Below are 22,188 nucleotides of genomic sequence, written 5' to 3' on the forward strand. Positions count from 1 at the left end.
CGCACCTCCATGTCACAGGAGAGACTGGGCTCTCCCTTCTATGAAAAAGACGTTAGGCTACCTGCAAACTGGCCTATGATTTCATTGCGAGTTTTTCCTGAGTCAGGATATGGCGAGTCAGTGTCATTTATTTGTCCAATGTTAGCCTATAGATACAGACCAGTACATCTTATCAATAGTTTGAATGTCGTGTGTGTTTCTGCTCATTGACAAATACCGTTCAGCACAATGATTCATGCCCAATTAATTCCCCCTGTTAAAGTGTTCGCCTTTGTTACACTATTTGGTTTCGTGATCAAACAGTCCCTAATTGATTAATAGCCTAGGCCTACACCAGCAATTGTTGAACATTGACCTGTACAGGACATTGACAGTAGCCCAGCCTAACAAGCAAATGTTGCAAAATACATCAAAAGACGCAATTAATCAGAAATAATGTAATCTGCATCGCTTTATTTAACAAACTGCAAGCAACAAGAGCATTGAGTTCGCTGTAAGGCCAAACCCAAGAGCAAAGCCTATCTGTTAAGGCAGTCGATAGGCTATATAACGAGCTGTGTGCCTGGAAAGACGATAGATGATGGCTCTGGTCATCCCATACCGTCCCCCCACTTCCTGTAGCCTACCATTATAAAGGCCTGTAGCCTAAAACGACTCGTTGCCGTTTTGTGACATTAAGCTTTTTCACGTTAAGCCCCCCTCCCCCATCCCCTTCTTTCACAAGCAGTGGGGGAGCGCGGGGCACAAAGTAACACTTTTTGGTAGACAAAGGAGGGTTCTCCGCGCTTCTGTCGTTTGGCCACAATCCGTTGCAACCAGGCCAGGACAGATATTTTAGAGAGGAGAGACACCGGTGCAGCTCAGATGTCTTCTTAATTTTCTTTATTCTTTAGTAAAAGGTGCAGAACATTATTAAACTTTGACTAACATTTCGATGTGTCGATGTTTTTGACTAACGAACATCGAAACGTTAGTCAAAGTTTAATAATGTTCTGCACCTTTTACTAAAGAATAAAGAAAATTAAGAAGACATCTGAGCTGCACCGGCGTCTCTCCTTCTCTAACACTTTTTGGCTTTGGCTAAATATTTCTAAAATCATTTGAGTTTCACTAGTCACATGTTTTAACAAGCAACACTTGTTATTGAACTAATAACAGACGTGTGTCGAAAATTGACTTTATTTTCCATACGGAGAAATAACATATGCAGAGTCTAACCAAGGTCAATCTTGCCAAAAAAGCCCTCAAACCTGAAAACACATGAGGCAAAAGTGCAAAACATCACATCACGCGCATATTTTTGTATTGCAATCATTGTAGCCTACAGTTGTAACAGCGCGTAACAGTCGTTTTACTCCCCGGATGCGCTCATTATAAAGAACGTTTAACGTGTCCCAAAAACAGCTATCAATTAATCACCAAACGTCTTATAAACAAGTATTGCCAGGAGCAACACCTTGCAAAAAATGATAACAATAGGCCTAGGCCTTTATATGGCTCTGCTCCTGCCTAGATTCGAACTCAGAACTGCCTGAAAGTTGCAGACCTGTTCTGGAAATACGTGCATTAACCCACTCGACCGTCAGACAACGCTATCTGCTTCGAGTAGGCAGGACTGTAGCCTACACTGGTTGCTGTGGCACAGTCTTCGTTTTTCTTTGTCATATGAATGCTGTCATTTTGTTAACATTACTGTTAAGAAGATGCTGTCTATATTTTAACCTCGTTAGTGTAGTAAAAAAAACAGAACTATTCACAAGGTTTCTGGGCAGCATATTTATGTTCTGTTAGCAAGCGAACTTCTCATGACTACCGACAAAGTAGCCTACTGCCAGCTGACAAAGCTCTCATTTTAAAACATTACTGAGAGACAGACACTGTACAATCAAGAAATCTTGCCACTGAATCCAAAACTATGTTTAACATTATGTACAAGGCTTAGGCTACAGTGGACTAGCATGTTGCAGGGGCTGCTAAAAACACAGAGAAACGCACTGAAAACTCGGCCAATCACAGCCCTTGCTGTCGAATGCGCCGTCAGCGGACTATGCTGCCCCCAAGCGGCTGCAGTTGTACTTACATTTCACCATTCACCATGATCGTGAATGAAGTGTCAATTTTTAACTGGGACCCACTGTATGCATCGGCCGTTCTAATTGCCGATACCGATAGTATGTGCGTGCCTGTGTGTGTGTGCGTGTGTATATGTGTGCACCACCATCTACAGGCCCCCGGGGACCAAACAAAATTTGTCCGTAAAAGTCTAGTGGGGCTACATACCCACCAAATTTCATGTGCCCCGGTGTTTCGGTGTCCCGGGTATCGTTGACCAAAAATTCAGGAAGAAGATGACGGGGGGCGGGGGGGTGATAATCAGAGTTTAATTCTTGTGCCTGATCAATGCAGATATAGTAGTGGTAACTGTTTGCTCAAAGTTCAGTTGCTGTGCTTGATCTGTGCATTTAGTGGACTATACCACTACTGAGCAAATCACACTAAGCATTTTGTGAAAGTGTCTTATATTGATAACTACTATTGTACCAATTATTCAGTCCATTCATAAAGTGCACAAATCCTAACAATGGGATTCTGTCTCTGATAGCCATTGCAATCAGTGGAGTTGAGGATGTACGCACAGTGCTGGAGAATTATGCCCATGAGGATGACCCTATTGAAGCCTTCAAGCGAAGACAAGCACAGTTGGCACAGGTAAACTATGCCTATGAAATACATTTAATCAGGTCAAGGACATTTAATGGATTTCTAGGATGTATCTACGTTATTAATGTGTTCATTGAAATGTGTATGTGTCTAGTTGACAACGGCGTAAACAGGGATCTCATTTCACATTGTTCACAGTACAAGACTTACAGTTGTAGAATAGATATGCTCACAGTTTTCCACTAGACTGATTCTAGGAGCTGTACCTTCCCAGATGTACCTAGAAAAAACTTGTATATTCTGTTCTAAAATTTCACTTGAACAGCTGAAGAACATTGTTGGTTGATCTGGAAACAGTTTTACTCTGCATTAGTTTTGTATTAGTCTTGTGCTTACTGTTTGAGTTGGGTACTAAACTACACTTCTTCAGTGGAGCTTAACCTGAGTGATAATTGCTATGTGAAAGTGATCAAACAATGAAAAGCATTATATGTGGTCTTGTGTATAACTTCAACCCATTCAAAAATATATAACAATTTTGATGGTCCAGACAACCAGAACACACCTTTGAACAGCATTACTGTTTTTTTAATCGTAGCAAAGCATTCTAATACTTAATAATTAATACTAATACCCTGAATCTACATGCTTACCTTTGTACATTTGTACATTAATTCTTCCTCTCATGTTTATAAAAGCAGGAAGAAGAACAGCGACAATCAGAGTTGGCTCAACAGAAGAAGCAAGGCTTCTCTCTAGGCTCTATTGCTGGACGCTGGTTTAGATCAAAGCAGCAATGAAGCAATACAGAAAACACATATAACCCACCAGTGGAAGAGGACCCCAAAGAAACAGTCACTGAATGGGGTTGGAAATACAAGCGGACACAAGCAAGCCCCATCTTGTCACCTCTACTGAATTGGGGGCAGGATACCTCCTTCATTTAACATTAGTGAAGAGACTTTATGGATATTGGTGACAGACGGCACTGGTCCTCTTGCCCTCACAGGCAATATTTGGGTGGGCTCCTTTCTGACAACTGTCTGCTCATATTTCCATAAAGGTTACACAACATGTCTGCAAAGACTGGCCATAAATGAGGGTATACACATTTTAAGGCAACACTCAACTCAACTGTAATAAAAGGGTAGCTGACTTATACTGGGATGTTTGTGTTGAAGTTCAGACCTTCATCAGACCCAGTGTCAGTGTCCATCTCTGTTGCCTGAAGTGCTTGTGGTGTACTGTATAGTGCTGTTAATGTTGCCTATCCAGTTATTCTTCAATAAATAAGTTGTGGCAACTTTCATTTTGTTTTCTTTTCATTCATTTTAGTTATATTTTTTGATCAATTTAAAATTTCTGAATTTGATTGCCATGCAGTAGCTTAAAGTGCAGTGGTAAACTTAAAGCAGGGGTTCTAAAACTTTTCTGGTAGGTGTATTCTTCACTCTTTCAACTGAAAATGACTGTTCCGTCCTCATAATCTTGTTGCTTTGGAGTCTATTTGCACTTTCCTTTAGCATCGCAGGACTTGTCTTCAGTCCAAGAAGAGTAAGACTGAATCAGGCCCGGGGTGGGTAATCGGGAGAGTTCACGGTGGGCCGCTTCACTTTTGGGCCGGTCGAGGAAAAAAATATTGACATTGGTCACGTCTATCTTTTCCTAAAGTAGGACACTTTCCGCATTCTGTGCATGACACCAATGCAATGACTGCATGGGGTGTAGCCTACGTGAGGGAGTTCTCCCCTCCCAAAAAGAGTTGGTTGGGTCCATATAGCCCGTTTTTTCCAAAAAGTTTTCTCAGATACGGATAGCCGAGCCGGCCCTACAGTAGACACAAGCGTCAGGAAGGATGGATGGTAGAAAGAGGCCAGGTGAGACTGAACAGCAGATCAACCAGTCGACCACTGAAAATGGTGAAATTAGTGAAATTAGAAATTAGTGATGAGGAGGCCATGACTACAGGGACAAGTAGAGAGGATAAATTAAAGTTATTTAATGTAAGAAAGAGCAATTACCCTACATGATAAACCTATATGCCTTGTTTGCTCAGAAGAGGGTGTAGTAGGCTAAAGGAGTAGGCTAAATCACCAAACAACAATATAGCCTACCCATGCAAAAAACATGTAGCCTAAACATTAGTTCAATATGCCTCTTTGTGGAAGCGTGGGATAGGCTACATTTCAAAGGCTTTCTTTCTTTCTGTTTTTGTTAACTTGTGGAATAGTGGAATATTTTTTTGTTAACTCCAGTTGAAGTGAATTATTTCATAACCAGGGGCGTCACTAGACCTTATTCACTGGTGCACGTGCCTTAGTAAAAGTCTCCAGTGCCCCAGTACAACTCTAGCGCTGCCCTCGCTGGAAACGGCATTCATGAGCGCATCTCCGTGCCTGCTTTAGTCATGACTCGAGCCTGTCACTTACCAGCCAATAAAAAAAAACAAGGGGAAAAAGAAAGGGGCCATAATAGCCAATCAGGAAATAGCACCTCTGTAGCTGGGTAAGATTGAACGCAACAACCAATGAAAATTGTTCACCTGATTCTTCTGAGTATTTCGTCCGCTGGAGCTCGTCATATCACTTTGAGCACAAAGTAAGTCGTCCCCTGTTTTAATGTTACAACAAATGCACAACTTGTTTGACAGAAAAAAATGACAAGTTGATCGCTGTTAGAGAATGTTGCCCACATAATTAGCATCTGTTTTTCAATGATTAACGTCGTAGCCTACATTTAGCAACAGTTTACCAGCTTGTGCTCTCTCCCTCACACACAGACTCACACCATGCGTAGGCTGCATGCACACATGCGGACAATTAATAATGATTTATACGTATACTGGAGAGAGAGTCCTGTAAAAGTAGCCTATACTGTTTGTGAAGCTGTCCTACTGTAAAACTAAACATAGCCTGATAAACTGTTCAGAGATGGACATCAGACAATTCTTCCTGAACAGAGGCAGAGGGAAAGGAACAGTAAGGAGAGATGAGGAGGACGAGGGAGGTATGATAATTGTCCATATTAAAGGTAACATTTATGCTAGTAATAGCCAGTGCTGTGATTTGATCAATGGTTTAATGGTAAACTTAAATAAGTTTGCTACATTTGTAAATGTAGCCTATAATAATCTACACAGAATCTGAGTCAGTATGAAGGCTTTAGTAGGCTATTTAAGCTACAACGAACTGCAGTATTGCCAGGATGACTACAGGACCCTTGCCTGGGAGGGAAGTATATCTCAATTTTGACTAAAAATAAGCTTCTCTTGTGTATGAAAGCCTAATAAATTCATGCAGTGAGTATACAGTAGGCCAACTTATGCCTATGTGTTTGGATGTTGCTGGATAGTGGCTGCTACAACAATTGAGGGAGAGAATGCTGGAGGAGGAGGAGGAGAAGAGAGGGGAGAAAGAGCACAGGCTGGGCAGTCCAGTACCAGGCAGGAGAAGGAGGAGAGAGACAGACAAGAAATGGATGAGGACATGATGGGGGCTAGACGTAAAGCCATTAATTCATATTGCGCGCACATTTAAATGTTTTTTTTCTATATATATTGGGAGTTGGGGGCCTGTGCCCCAGCAAAGCTCTAGGTCTAGAATCGCCCCTGTATATAACCTTTACACATTTGTTGAACCATGGTACTAATAAAAACTACAGGATAGTAAGAGCTGAAATGTTGCTTCATTTATCCAATTTCCACCACTATGGAAAACGTGGGCCGGTCTTGGGCCTGAAACTCCCGGGCACTGAATTCTATGACACTATAAGAAAGCCAAAATAAAGTTCACAATAAAAGTTCAAAATAAAACCGCTTGCTTTTTACTTTTTACTTTTACTTCAAATACTTAAAGGAACCATATGTAAGATTGTGGCCAAAACTGGTACTGCAATCACTTTCAAAATACTGAAGAGCGGTGTATCCCCTTCCCCTCCCCCCTGACTCGAGGTTGCACACGCGGATGGCGAAACACTACTGACTTCGTGATTAGTAGATAGGTGGAGGGTGGCGCATCAGGCCAAAACACAACATCAACAACAGTTGAGGGCTGCAACTTCACTTTTTAAATGACAATATCCTGGCTGGACTACTGTTGTCAGTGATATAAGTATTTGAAATGAACATGATTTCTTAATGTCTAGTGACATATCAGGACCATTTTATGATTAATTGAAATAGTTTTCTTACATACGGTTCCTTTAAGTACATTAAATATCAGAAAATTACTTTTGATACTTAAGTACATATATATCAGATACTTTAAGACTTTTACTTAAGTTATAATTTCTAAAAGGTAACTTTCACTTCTACCAAAGTCTTTTTTTAGTACGATACTTGTACTTTTACTCAAGTATTGCTTTCTAGTACTTTATACATCACTGGGCGCCAGAGACTGAATGTCATCTGTGTGCTCTCCGGTCTGCCGAAGTAAACCGCTTGTTAGACGAAAACGGAGAGCTACGCCGTGATCTAGAGGAGTACAGAATGTCTGAGGGTTTCTTTGGAGATAGTAATGATGAAGTGAAGTACAGGTCTGCCAAACTTGCCAACATTTATGGCTCTATTCAATTTATTGGTGCATCTAATGGCAGACTAGAGAAAAATACTTACTCCTTTCTAAACTAGATGTACCGCATAGCGGTACAAAATATGACCGCCGCTCAGTCCTGTACAGCCGTTCCGCGAAAATAAATCACACTTCAATTTGTCTCCATATTTTACTCCATCCCCCACTCTTGAAACTTTTGTGTATGCTTGTTTGGCATGCCTGAGTGTGTGTGTGCGGCTGCACAGAAAGTAGCCTACTGGTGCTGAAAAGTTGAATAGATTGTAGAATAGCCAAAGAAGATGTAGCATTGTTATAAAACCTTTAAAATCTCTAAACAATCACAAGTAGGGCAGTTCATCACAGTTCATCCATTGCAACTGATTGATGAAAGGTCATTTACACCTGTAGGCTACATTGTATTTGGGAAAAGCAAAAGGTCCATTGTCCATTGTTTTTTTCAACCCACTTTTACTTCCAACAAAATTACGTCTCACTGCAACGATGCGCCATCTAGTGGACAAACGACTACTTATCGCCAATACTGGAAATGCAGCCATGATGATGGTGATGAATATTTATTATGGCTTTCTTTTAATCCTACTGAATTTGTAATTATGTATCGGCCGTTCTAATACCGATAGTATGTGGGTGCCTGTGTGTGTGTGCATGTGTATATGTGTGCACCGCCATCTACAGGCCAATGAGTGTACAGTCACTAAATGTACACATAACCTAATTTTTTTAGACCCCCCATGGATGAAATTCTACGAAAGTTGAGAATGCCAGGTCAATCATACACATAAAATTTGGTGCAGTTCTGAACATCTTAACTGAAGATAGGGGTGATTAAAGCAGAATAATATTGCATTTTCATTTTTTACCGGGGGGGTGCAAATCACAAATGAGTGATTATGAGCCAGGTTGATGTGGGCCCTTGAGACCAACATACCATAAAAGATTCTTCATCCTCAGTGCCACGGTTCAGGTAGTTATTTGCGGTTCGGGGGGCCCAGCACGGGGGTGGAGTGGCCCCCGGGGACGAAACGAAATTTTTCCGTAAAAGTCTAGTGGGGCTACATACCCACCAAATTTCATGTGCCTCGGTGTCCCGGGTATCGTTGACCAAAAATTCAGGAAGTAGATGACGGGGAAAAAAAAAACTTTGACAATCCCTATATGACCGCTTCGCTAAGGAAGTTTATTGTCACATGCATATAGTTACTGGAAGTAAGAAATGCAGTGAAATTATGTCTGGTGTCAGCCTATTTGTGCATTAGGGACTGTACGATATTTACCGGGGGGGCGAGGGCCGGTCGTCAGGGGGGGGAGGGCCTAAGAGAATTTTTTAAGCCTTAGGGGAAGGCTCAGGAGAATTTTTTTGGCCTGGGGGGAGGGCCGAGGAAAATTATTTTTTCCCGATCCATGATATTTTTTCCCCCTGATCAATGATCCGTTTTCGATATTTTAAAAGGTTTGTAGGCCAAAACATGATTCACGTCTCTTTGACAGAGTGGGCGAGTCCAAAAAGTTGCAACCCTACCTGAATCTCCCACAACTCTCCTCGTAAGCTTGCAGGTCACCCGCGGTTATGAGTCATAAACCAAATATTTTAATGATATTCGGGTCATTTGCGGGCGGGTCAGTTAAAATTAATTAAATATATATTTTCTACAAATAGGCCTACTTAAAATATCACGAGAAGGCTAGCATCAATACAGTAAAGCATCAATACAGTAAGTCAACAGTAAAGAAGCTGAAGACGCGAGTTATTATAAAGACCCCTTCAGGAAAAGCGATATAGGCTATGGGAAATATTGGGAAAAGTTCTTAAAGAAGATGACAGTAGTACAAGTTATGGTCTATGTAGGTCTACTTCTTGCGAAGCCATTTAAAAGTATGACAGCCGAAACGGGCAGCCTGCAGGAATAAATCTTATGGCACAGACTACACAGCCATGTCTACCGGTATGTATAGGTTCGCGCATGCATAAAAGTTACCTTAGTTCGTTGTGTTTGTGACTTTAAACAGTGGATGTGCTTTAGTAAAGCTTTGTGCTTCATTCAGCATTTTAAACCAGTTCTTACGCTAACGTTTTGACCAACAATGTATCTCTCTTGCCTAGGCTACCTTGCCTCCCCATTTCTATTTTCGAAAGAAGTAGCCTATGTCCATGGGCAAATCTTATCCTAGTGTTCTAATCCTTGGTGGTTGCGTGCGTGCTTGCGCTCTTATTCTGATTCTCTCTCCTCTCTCTCTCTCTCAAAAAATTTGACCAGGGGGGAGGGCCAGGCAGAACATTTTTAACCCGATCGTCTGGTGACCGGCCCTCCCCCCCCGCTAAATATCGTACAGTCCCTTAATGGGGGGGGGGCGGTAAAAGTGCAGTAGAAGAGGGGTTTAGTAGATTAAGTGGCAAGGGCTGCATAAGAAAGGTGGGGGGGGATTGGGATTGGGGGGGGGGGCACCAACAAGGAGCACCCAAGAGCAACAGGGGCAAGGAAAAACTCCCCTACCAAGGAAGAAACCTTGGGCAGATCCACGGCTCAAGGGGCTAACCCAACTGCCAGGGGTCTTGGTGTGTGTGTTGGGGGGATGAGGATAGTGGGATAGTGTGCTGTGTATGTGGGGAGAGGGCAGTGTGCAAATGTGTGTTAGAGAAGCTTCCTCATGAGATGTGCTGTGTATTGGGGGGGGGGGGGCAGTGTGCTGTAAGTATGTTGGGGATGTGTGTTGGAGAAGCTTCCTGATGAAATAATGTGCTGTGTATGTAGGGGAGAGGGGGGGGGGGCAGTGTACTGCAAGTATGGTGAAGGGACTTACAGTACTCTGCTTGCAATAGTATGTATGATGTATGTGAGTGATGACAGTGAAGTGTGTGTGGGCGGGAGGGGAGTGGAGCAGTGACTGTGTGTGTGTGTGGGTAGGTGGGGGCAAAGTCAGCTAGTGCAAGATAGTCTGTGTTTTCCATGTCAAAGCGAGCATAAAAAGCATTAAGTTCATCAGGAAGTTCATCATTAACTTTCATGCGTCTTGGATTGGATCTGCCTGCACTACACCTGGACCATCTCTTACGTGTCACTTTAAAGACTGTATATAGGACATTCAATGACACTGTGGCATTCTTGTATGCAAACCTAAAGCGTTCCATTGTATGGCCTGACAGGGACACTCTGTGTAGCGTTATGCCACACCAGTTTGTGGAGGCATTTGGACACAGAGTTGCAGTGATAATTGACTGTTTTGAGATTTTCACAGAAAGACCGACCAACCTGAAGGCATGCCCAGATGTTTTCCAGTTACAAGCACACACACACACACCATGAAATATTTGATTGGTATTACACCCAAGCAGATAGCAAATCATTTTGGCTTTGTTTTGGTATAGGTTTGGCCTCTTTGGGCTTGTTTTGGCACAGGAAAAGCTCCCTCTAAGTCTTTTGGGCGACCTGTGGCTTAATTATGATTTGCCATAATACATAAAGGGCGCCATGCAATTTTGGCTTAGTTATGGCCTATGTCTGGTTAACCAGCTGAAAAGTTGATGAGCGGGACCGCATCGCATGACTTACGGGCGCACTTTGGCATCTCTCTGGCTTGCCAAAAGGCTGTGCAAACGCCGGGAATTTTGAATGCCCAGAAGAGCCCCCAGTCTCACATCAGTTTGCCGACAGACAACGTAAGGTAAGTCGCGTTTATTCTCATTTTAAAAAGACATTGTCATTGCTAACATTAAGTTACTCAGAATATTCGTTTATATGTTATAAACGCCAGTCATGCCCTCCACACTGTTACATGTAAATAGCCTGTATGCCATATAATTCAGTGAGCCGATCATTGGCTACCTTTGTAGCCTATAAAACTGCATTTAACGTGCATGAAGGCATTTTAGATGTGAAGTATGGCAGGCTAAATGTATGTACGTTACCTTCGAAAACATCGAGAAATGCAAACGGGATCTGCTAGCAAGTTGTAGTAAATGAACATAGACATAGCTAGTAGACATAAACAGTAGGCTATAAGATATTTAGGGGCAGGACTATCATAGGCTACCTGATAAACCGTTGGCCCAACTTGCTGCTAACTCCTGGTTGATTGAAGGATCTTGCTTTCTAAGCAGTCCACCAGTGTCTGTAAAGCCACCATACATTGCAGCGAACTACTTCACGAACTCACATTTTGATGACAGCTCCGTTGTAGGCGTGTTTTCAACCTTTGCTATTTTGTGTAATTATTGCACTCGCCCTTAGTTGTGAATCACTCAATGTTTTATAAATAAGTAGAACTATTGCACTTGCCCATATAACCTAATGTCATTAAGTTTATTCACAAATATTACACAAGCCCATTTTAAAAATATGTAGAACTATTGCACTTGCCCATATAATTTAGTAACCTGATGTCATTATTCTTAAACACAGTCCTACTTCCTACAGGCTACAGATAGATATGTACATACACACATACATGCATTTAGGATTATTTAAAACTGCCTTTTAATGCTTAATGTTTTGTTTTTGTTTTTCAGCTCTTCTGCGTGATCTGTTGGTAAACCAACAAATTCTGCTGGACCAGCAGAAGACCATGATCTGCATTCTTCAGGACCTCCACAAATCCATCCAGGGAGGTCAGATGTGCACCACCACCAGGCATACTGCTTATTTTCCCCTGGGGGATGAGGGCAAGCAGGGACCTTCACCAGGAATTGGTGAGCTCCTTTTGATTTCTCTTAGAATGGTATGCTGAGTGATTTATCAAACAATAGTACTTTTATTTTGAGTAAATAATACCACTGGTTCTTTTATAGGTCATCACTCTTGGATTGGCAGGGGGAGTGGATGTGAAGGACAGTGTCTGGCGTATACTGAAGCAGGCCATTAGGAACAATCTGGCCAAGAAAATGTCATGGCGGGGATTGAACGGGAAAATCCCGTTTGAGAAATTACATCTCAAATCAGTTGTTATGGGTAAGCATTTAAACTGTTCATCACTGTTCACAAATATCCTGTTCTCGGCTCTGACATTTTTTTTCCCCCAAAGGCTCCTGTAGCTATAGGGATATCAGGCTGAAACCATCATTCAACTATCAGCCAATTCTTAGTAGAATTCAACTGAACTCAAAGCATTTTTGCAATGTGGAAGACAACAGAACCTTCACACCTATCTTCCAGATGATTAGTTTGTTTGACAATGCTTACAGTTCGCATAGTGAAGAAGATTGTAGCATACATTATTGCTGTTTAGAATCTGTTAAATCACTGACACTGAAAACTTGTTTTGTGTATGTTCTCATTTACAGATGCAGTGAGGAGAAATCCATCCTGCTTATCTGCTACAAACAAAGAAATTGAGGAGGCTGTGAAGAGGTGGTCTTACTGGGCTGGGGATAGGGAGGGTGGCAGGAAAAACCACCAGCTGCCTCCCAACCAGGAGCAACAAGCAGAACAGCTTTAATAAAACATATATAATTTAAAAATATTTTTGCTTCATTTAATTTTTTTTGCATAACACACAGAACCTAGTTTAACCATATAACTTAATATGAGCCTAGAATACTAGGACATAGTAGGTTTAAATAAATAAACAAATAAATAAATAAATAGAAACACTTTGGGTCAGTTATGGCAACACTTTGGGTCAGTTATGGCATCACTTTGGGTCATTTAAGGCCTCTTTTCGGCAAGGTTTTGGGGTTTTGGCAACTCTTTGGGATATGTCTGGCTACATTTTGGTATTCCAAAATTGGTTTTGGCTGGGTTTTGGCCGCCTTTTGTTTTTCTTTTGGCACGCCTAATTTGGCCCAAATTTGGGCCGTACATCATCCCAAAGCTTTGCCAAAATGTCATGCCAGTTTTGGCCCAAATTTGGGCCAAAATGATTTTGCTATCTGGGCAATGTTCCCTCTAAACTGCGCGCGGACGCGCAAACCAGTCGAAGTGGCCGCGCACATTTTTCAGACTGCACAATTTTTTTTTTTCAGGGATTAAAAATCTGAGCCTCAAAGGCTAGGTAATAAACATTTAAAATACTGACATGTCTGACAACTAAGCCGGATTTAAGTTACATACAAAGTATCCTTTAGGCTACTCTAGGCAGGCCCTGCTCCAGTTAGTAGTAGGCTACCATGGCGAGAAGATGCTACAGAAAAATGTCTGCCTAATGTTTAAACATGAGTGGCTAGATGAAATACTCCAATCTGACACAAAAGATGGTCCAGGTAGGAAAAACGTTCAGACATATTTACGAAAGGAGTGGCGTGATCTGCAAATTCTGCTCGGAGGCAAAAGCGAAAGGAGAGTTCGCTTGTGGGAAAACTTGGTCTGAGTGGAAGCTTGATTACCTAAAGCGTCACAGAAAGTCCATGTAGACGTATTGAAAACATTAAGACTTAGGGAAGGGACATGGGAACTCTATCGATCAAATTCTCCCCGAAACTAATGAATCCCGAGAGAGACGAATTCAGAGAGCACAATCCGACCCTGAACAAATAAAATTACTTATCGACAATTTGATGCTAGCAAACCAACATGTCCATGTTATCAGTTCAAGATACACGATCATATGGCACGATGCTTGTGCTTTACATTTGTAAGCACCTGTCAAATTGACGTTTTTCAGTATGCTTAAGAGTGTGTCCATGAGAGGACCAGGCGGGGGTGACACATGCTACGTCACCGATTTTGATGAAACTTGGACAGTTTGAAGGGTCCACCTAAAAACTCAAAAAGCCAAAATAGTACAAAATTTGAAACAACCCAGGGGGAGTTAGGCCCCCGTCCTTGTTTTAGGCCAAAAAAATTCAAAAAAAGGCCCAAAATTGCATAAAATGTTGACATCCCTCCTGCTGTCAGATTTAAATACAGCAAAGTAACAATCCATGCCATCAAAGGTCCATCCAAGGTTAGTTTAAAACTGGAGTTACAAGGCGTAAGGTGTGACTGGTGTCAGTCCAGGACTGCACATATCCACTATGTCACATGCATTTTGGCGAATACCCCAAAAATAGCAATATTCAGACCTGAATATCTCCGATGAGCAACCTCCTTTTTTCAAAATTCTTTCTGCACATGGAAGGGCCACCTGTGGACTTCATAAATCAAAAGAAAAATGCTCGGCCTTTTTATTATTTTTGTCGCTGTAACTGCCTAAATAGTGTGATCGATCCAGCCAGTGATTTCAAATACATATCTATTTCAATGATTGGTTGAAACATAATGTTTAGGTCATTTATGGTGGACAAATGGAGATATATTATCATCAATCATGTCTACTGATCAAATCCAAGCTAGATTTAATGTCCTAAGTGCAATATATTCTTTAAGGTAGCTCAAAATGACATCATTGGGTGACATACAGCAGTATACCCGTAGGTCCAATATTTGCAAATGTGATATCTCCAACATATCTCAGGGCTAGAAACAGTCACTTGGATTCAAATAATAACTTGTAACATTTTGGTGGTCAAAGGTCAAGGTCACTGTATATCCCTTTGTGGTGGATAAATCTCAAAAAATCCCTGACATAATTTCATATGTGATACAAATATTCACTTTGACTCACAGATAACAAATATTTGAATCTGGTGGTCAAAGGTCGAGGTCAAGGACCTTGCATTCTTGAGGAAATTATATATCATAAATGCCTGTAGGGATGTTTTTTCAAATTTGGTACAAATATTCACTTGCACTTTTGTCTTCGTCATTCATCGTGGTATCTGGCATCTCAGACCCAGCTCCCTCCACACTCATGATAGGTTGTCTACCAACCAATACCAACACATTTTTTGGTAATTTGTCTTCTTTGCTGTGGCCGTTTATGATCCGATCAGCAACACAGCCAAGCAAACTGCAGTCCCTTGATGTGGGCCCCCACAAATACCAACAAATTCTTCAGTTAATCATCTTTTTTGCTGTGGCCATTTATGATCCCATCAGCAACTATACAACAAACGAAACACCAACCCTTAATGAGGGCACCAAGAAGTATCACCAAAGTCTTTGGTCATTCCTCTTCTTTTCTCCCACAGTTTCTGATCCAATCAGCAACATAACCAGACCAACTGTAAGCCCTTGAAGTAAGACCCACAAATACCTACACATTCTTCAGTCAATCCTCTTCATTGCTTTGGTGGTTTATTATCTGATCATTAACATACCCAGTCAAACCGCAAGCCTTTGATGCAGACACCAACAAATACCAACAAATATTTAGATACCAACTACCAACCATTGTCACAAATTCTTCAGTCATTCCTGTTTGTTGCTATGGCCATTTATGATCCGATCAGCAACATACCAACATACCAAGCAATATCATAAATTCTCCAGTCATTCCTCTTCATTACTGTGGACACTTATGATCTGATCAACAACATACACAGCCGACATGCAAGCCCTTGATGTAGGCACCAACAACTACCACTCCAGAAACACAGCAGCAGCGTCTCAGAGTCAATTCAGGTTACAACATGACCCCAAATAGCATGTGAGTGCCATAGCCATTGGCTTGCCTTTTCAGCAGCCTCCGATATTTGTTACAGCTCCTTTCAGTGACCGTCCTCAAAAAAAGTCTAACAGAAGTTTGGCTGATTATATTTGGGTGGTGAAAGGTCAATATTACTCTGACCTCACAAAAAAAACTATTTCACTATTCACTATTCACATGATATCCTGGAAACACAGAGTATTGTTATTATTGTTATTATCACATGATAATAACATTGTTATTTTTCATGTGATAAATGGTTTTAACATTGGAAAATGTTAATCTAGCTTGGCATTACTCAATTAGCACTGTCCCATTAGCCCAACACAGCAGACAGCGATCATATGCAGGAATTAAAGTGGGAGGAACGCAGTTCCGCCACCTCGGATAATTTAATAATAAATATATTCTTTCATACCAACGATACAGCACGATTATATTGTTAAAATAATTGGGGAGTTAATTTTCGTGTGTACAGAGGTGACCAAGAAGCTATCAATTCTTGTCCAAAAAGTATTGCTACACCACAATACTCAATATGTTGTCCAACAGTGAGTCATTCTTCCCGTTGCACCGACACTGGATTTTAGGGTTCCCCCACCTGCCAAATCCCACTTTATCCACTGGTCATGTGACATGCAATGGAAACAGATTTACAAGTAATGTACATTATCATGTTTTCAATGTTTCAGACAGATTTCCTTGTGGGACCCTAACATGAAGCTAGGTGGTTATACCATATCAGAGTATCTGCTTTAAAACAACTTGTGCTAATAAGCAGGGTCTACAGACATGTTTTTACGATGGATGGACATTGAGGTACAGTAGGCTACGAAACAAGTAAAGCCCAACCAATACCCAAAGTAACCATCACGTCCTTGTACACGGGGGCAGCCGTTGCCTACTGGTTAGTGCTTCGGCCTTGTAACCGAAGGGTTGCCGGTTCGAACCCCGACCATTAGGAATGGCCGAAGTGCACTTGAGCAAGACACCTAACCCCTCACTGCCCCCCGAGCGCCGCTGTAGCAGGCAGCTCACTGCGTCGGGATTGGTGTGTGCTTCACCTCACTGTTATGTGTGTTCACTGTGTGCTGTGTGTGTGTTTCACTAATTCACGGATTGGGATAAATGCAGAGACCAAATTTCCCTCACGGGATCAAAAGAATATACTTGTTCGTAAAAATCTCCATTTTGGATGTCCACAGATCCAAGTAAACCAGCATTCTCTTTAGAAGGTTTTAAAAAATATCTGTGTGGGCTAAAACACTGTTTATGTGTGGACGAAAGACCCAAACATAAAATATCTGGTTATGTGTGTACAGGGCCTAAGTTGTGCTAAATTTGAAATAACTCCCTCAAGGTGTTTCCAGGATATTGTGTTCAAGGTGTAAAAATACAGTAGGCCCATGTTGTTTTTTTTGAGAGGTCACAGTAACATTGACCACTCACATCTAATCAGTTCATCTTTGAGTGTAAGTGACTGTGTGTGCCGAATTTGAAAAAAAAAAAACTTCCTATAGGCATTCCTCACAAGAATGTGAGGTCACAATGACGCTGACCTATGACCTTTGACCATCAAATTCAAATTAATTTGTTATCTTTGAGTGAAAGGCCCTTTCCGAAACTAGCTACACTCTCTCCCTAGCCACTTGCACTCCTAACCAAGTGTTAAAGGAACACGCCAACATTTTGGGAAATTATCTTATTGTCTCTGCCAGAGTTAGATAAGATGATACATACCCTTCTCATCTGTGTGTGTGCAGTACCTCAGTCTGAAGCACCCACTGTTAGCATAGCTTATCATAGTTCATTGAGGTGAACAGTTCCAACTAGCCTATAGCACCCAAAAGTGATAAAAGAACTCCAACATTTTCCCATTTACATGGAGAACTCGATTTAGCTGTAAGGGTGATTCCCACCTGAGTGCACACCGTAACTTAGGGGAGTGGGTAGGGCTTGGTTTCAGAAAGGGCCAGTGTGAATGTTTGTATCACATTTGCAATTATGTCAGGGATTTTTAGAGGTTTATTCACCACAATGGGATGTACATAAGGTCACAGTGACCTTGACCTTTGACCTTTGACTATCAAAATCTTACAAGTTATTATTTGAGTCCAAGTGACTGTTTCTAGCCCTGAGATATGTTGGAGATATCACATTTGCAAAAATTAGACTTACGGGTATACTGGTGTATGTCACCCGATGATGTCATTTTGAGCTACTTTAAGGAATATATTACACTCAGGACATTAAATGTAGCTTGGATTTGATCAGCAGATATGATTGATGATAATATATCTCCATTTATCCACCATAAATGACCTAAGCATTATTTTCAACCAATCATTGAAGTAGATATGTATTTGAAATCACTGGCTGGATCACACTATTTAGGCGGTTGTCACGAAAAAAATAATAAAAAGGCCGAGCATTTTTCTTTTGATTTATGAAGTCCACAGATGGCCCTTTCATGTGCAGAAAGAATTTTGAAAAAAGGAGGTTGCTCATTGGAGATATTCAGGTCTGAATATTGCTATTTTTTGGGTATTCGCCAAAAAGCATGTGACATAGTGGACATGTGCAGTCCTGGACTGACACCCGTCACACCTTACGCCTTGTAACTCCAGTTTTAAACTAACCTTGGATGGACCTTTGATGGCATAGATTGTTACTTTGCTGTGTTTAAATCTGACAGCAGGAGGGATGTCAACATTTTATGCAATTTTGGGCCTTTTTTTGAGTTGTTTTGCCCAAAAACAAGGAGGCGGTCCTAACTCCCCCTGGGATGTTTCAAATTTTGTACTATTTTGGCTTTTTGAGTTTTTAGGTGGACCCTTCAAACTGTCCAAGTTTCATCAAAATCGGTGACGTAGCATGTGTCACCCCCGCCTGGTCCTCTCATGGACACACTCTTAAAGAGGCCCTATGCAACAATTTTAGCAAAAATGACCTTAATTATGCAGGTTGAGAGTCGTTCTGATGGTTCTACAACACTTTTTGGGTCGTTTGGTGGGTGCTTCGTCTCCCCCTAGTGCTTCTCCGCGGAAAAACCGAATATGCAACTTTCTGGTCACGGTCAGAACACATCCGGATGTAACTCGGCGGAAATACTCGAAAATGTAGTCAGATTTAGTCAGATTGTAGTTTCTAAGAAGACTGCAAAACGGACTCCGACTTGGCTTTGTTGCTGTTGAAATTGTAAGTAGCCTACCTTTGGGTGAACTTCGTTTTTGTAATGTGATTTTTGCTCGACCGTTTTATTGTGAGCCCTATGTGTTTAGCTTGGTTTATTGATGCTAGCTCGCTAGCTATTGGGGGTTTAGCGTAGCAGTCACTTGCTACCGAAGCTGCAGGGGGAGCTATGTCGTGAATAATGCGAGCCCAAATCAGGCGAAAACCCAGAAACAGCGAAGGAATAACCAGACCTGCATAGGGCTTCTTTAAAGCCTGTGTTGCAGGTTAAACACTGTTGATTAATGGGTACATAAAGCACTCAATATATGTATATCATTTTAAAAATGTCTCCAAATGGTGTTAAATGCCAGTTTTTGTTGTTTTTAGCATTAGCGGGTTTTTTGTACGCAATTCGGTGATGACGTCACTTTGGGGACTACTTGATCTGCACTTCATTCATTTCAATGCATTTCAATGGACGTCGCGGTTACACTTTCAACATAAAGTTTGTATATTTACACTTCGAATTTCGTCACAGCATTTATATCACAGCTACCCTATGATCTACCAATGGTAATAACGGTGCCTGATATCAATTTAGTAATGTTTCTGAATTTCGGGAGGTCTCGTTTTGGAGGGTATGTTTTACATTCATTCCTATGGGAAACGGATGCGGTTACACTTTCAACATAAAGTTTGTATATTTACACTTCGAATTTCGTTACAGCATTTATATGACAACGACCCTATGGTCTAACAAAGATAACAATGTCTTCCGATTTTAGTTTAATGCAATTTTCTGAATTTGAGAGGCCTCGTTATGAGGCTACATAATGCACCTATTCAGTTCAATGTATTATGCTTATAACATTACGACACTTTTTTTGTTACTGTCAGTTGACAGCACCGAATGAAAATCAACATGTTCTTTATATCTAGTGATAGTGATCATGTCGTTAGTTCAGATAAATAGGCTACCGGGCAAACTTAGTCAGAAGATCAGAATATGAAGCATCATGATAGCTAGCTGGGCTAACTTTTTAGTCCCACTTAGCCACCCCAGTTACTTAGCTTCTAGCCGCCGCCGATTAGGCTGGTCGTGTCTTCAGCATGAACTACTGCTCGTGATTGATTGCCATAGATATATACACTAGATGTCGCCTTGACTACTGCTGTTCATTGGAACGAATGCGTCAATCGAGACGCCATCTTGCTTCAGTGATCCACTCCTCTATAATGCATTAGCGTCAATCTGGGCAAAGATCTAGCGAAAATAAAATCACCATAAATCGTCAAAATATCAAGCAATTATCTAATTTTTTGGGTTGTTCCAACTGACAGGCATGTATTTATGGTTGAGTCTACAGAAAACTAAGCTTAAGACGATAATAAAGATACATTTTACCCGTCTAGCCCCATAGACTCCCATTCATTCTGCACTAGCTAGCGGCGGCCCCTAGAGGAACAATGAGTAAACTGCAACCAGGTTCGATACAATGAAAGTAAACAGGCTCTTCGTAGACAGGCTCTGGTTGAGGCCACATACCCCTCGTCTCGTTTACTCATGTAAGTTGTAATCTCACCAGAAGTTGCTGTAGATCTGTAGAACATTTACCTCTGCTACTACAATCTTGCTTGCGGAACGGATTCATCTGAAATAAAAGACCATACAATCTGCACTGATTGCAAAAAGAATATTTGAATTGTGCAAATAATGTAGTCTGTATTTAAGAGGTCTTACCATCACGTGACCATGCACTGCCTTTTGTGGACGCTCGCATCTTCTTCCGCCTCAATGCTAGAAGTGTCCATCAGCCGCTGACATTTTTCCATTGCTTTGGTGTATGAATCTACGTTAAGAGAACAACGTTTTTGTGAGCCAGTAGTAGAGCAAAGCAGTATTTCCATATAGAGAAAACTATTATTGATAGTATTGCAGCAATCAGTCATCTGTACACAACCAGATTTTCTTAACTGGATATTTGGTCCAGCTTTTGACTTGATTTTTGTATGCCAGTCGTTACTTTTATAATCATGGGTCAGTGCCATGGGCAAACGAGATTTAGCTGAATTCATAAATGACAAAGCCATGAGAAAGGTGATTTTCTTACGTTTCAACAACAAAGAAGCCGATCTGCCATGATTGTGAGAAGTTCCCAAATTTGTCGCTAATCGCTAAAAAGGTTTTCTATCGCTGGGGATGGCCAAACGTCGCTAAATAGGTAACGCTGACAATACAGGAGAACTAGTTTAGCGATTCAGATCCCTGTACAAAGATGGCGGCGGTGTTGACGCATGCTGAGAAGCAGAAGGCGACATCTAGTGTATGTATCTATGATTGATTGCCATTGACATCGTCAGGGTACGGCTTACCAAAGAGGGAGATAATATGGGCAAGTCGCAGTTTTGCAGGTGCTTGTGTGGGCTCCCAGCTAACAATTTATGGTTTCCAAAACGTTCTGGGAACCATAGTTTTTGGTTTCGGAAACGTTAGTTTTTGGTTCCCAAACGTTACCCTAAGGTTAGTTTTTGAGCAAGTTTTGGTTCCCATGGAAAGTTTGCTGAACGTTCCGGAAACGTTAGTTCTTGGTTATATAAAACGTTCCCTGAACGTTCCCCTAACATTATCTAAAGGTTGCAAACTTTAGAGAACCTTCCCCTAACGTTCCCCAACCGTTGCAAACTTTAAAAAACCTTCCCCCAGAGTACAAGTCCTGGAGGGAGGGCATTTTGTTCCTCCTCTCCTGCAGCTCAGTGACTGTCGAGCAGGACGACAGCAATATGTCATCGACTGGAGCAGAGGGAGGTGACTGGGAGCTCCTTAAGAGCATGAGCAGCTCATCCATCTTCTCCTCAAATGCGTCCATTCGCTATGCCATGCGGTAATGGTTGTCCTTATTGCTATGGAAAATGGATGGTGTTAGTTTTAGTTGTTAAATACATTATATACCTGCATATGTGAACAAATTAAGTGAGTGTTCTTACCTCTTATTTCCGTCTCCATGGCCAAGCCACCTCCCTCTGTGTGATGAGTCACTTGTGCTGTTTACAACAACAAAAAAGTTACTTACTCTCAAGTTCCTTGTCATGAAATTGTATTTACTTGGAAATGGAAAATTCAAAGACACTGTACCTTCAACTGGGTCCCAAGATGAAGTGGCAGGCGTTATAATAGACCCATCCAGCTCTGGGCAATGAGCTGGTTGCCTGTGTGGTGTTGACTCATCTAAAAAGAAAGTAAATATGAATATTGGTCAGTTAATTTATGGTAGGTTTCTTGCACATGACATTTGCAAAAGATAAACCTATGCTGTTAATAAAC

General features: G+C 41.4%; 1 protein-coding gene across 2 annotated transcripts in view; it reads left to right on the forward strand.

Moving 5' to 3' along the window:
• timm50 (translocase of inner mitochondrial membrane 50 homolog (S. cerevisiae)) overlaps positions 1–3,970 on the forward strand; it is a 177,783-nt gene extending 173,813 nt beyond the window's left edge. The window contains exons 10-11 of one of the 2 annotated variants that reach the window (XM_076281817.1): positions 2,603–2,709; positions 3,360–3,970. In XM_076281817.1, coding sequence (XP_076137932.1) covers positions 2,603–2,709; positions 3,360–3,461 — 209 coding nt within the window. In that variant the 3' untranslated portion in view covers positions 3,462–3,970. The remainder of the gene's footprint in view (positions 1–2,602; positions 2,710–3,359) is intronic. The other variant, XM_076281818.1, reaches the window with a different exon arrangement.
• The last annotated feature ends 18,218 nt before the right edge of the window (positions 3,971–22,188 follow it).

This window comes from Alosa pseudoharengus, unplaced genomic scaffold (assembly GCF_046254945.1).
Source record: "Alosa pseudoharengus isolate Yale_2024_CS ecotype anadromous, Long Island Sound unplaced genomic scaffold, YU_APseudo_1.1 YU_APseudo_1.1_scf_13, whole genome shotgun sequence".
NCBI lineage: Eukaryota > Metazoa > Chordata > Actinopteri > Clupeiformes > Clupeidae > Alosa > Alosa pseudoharengus.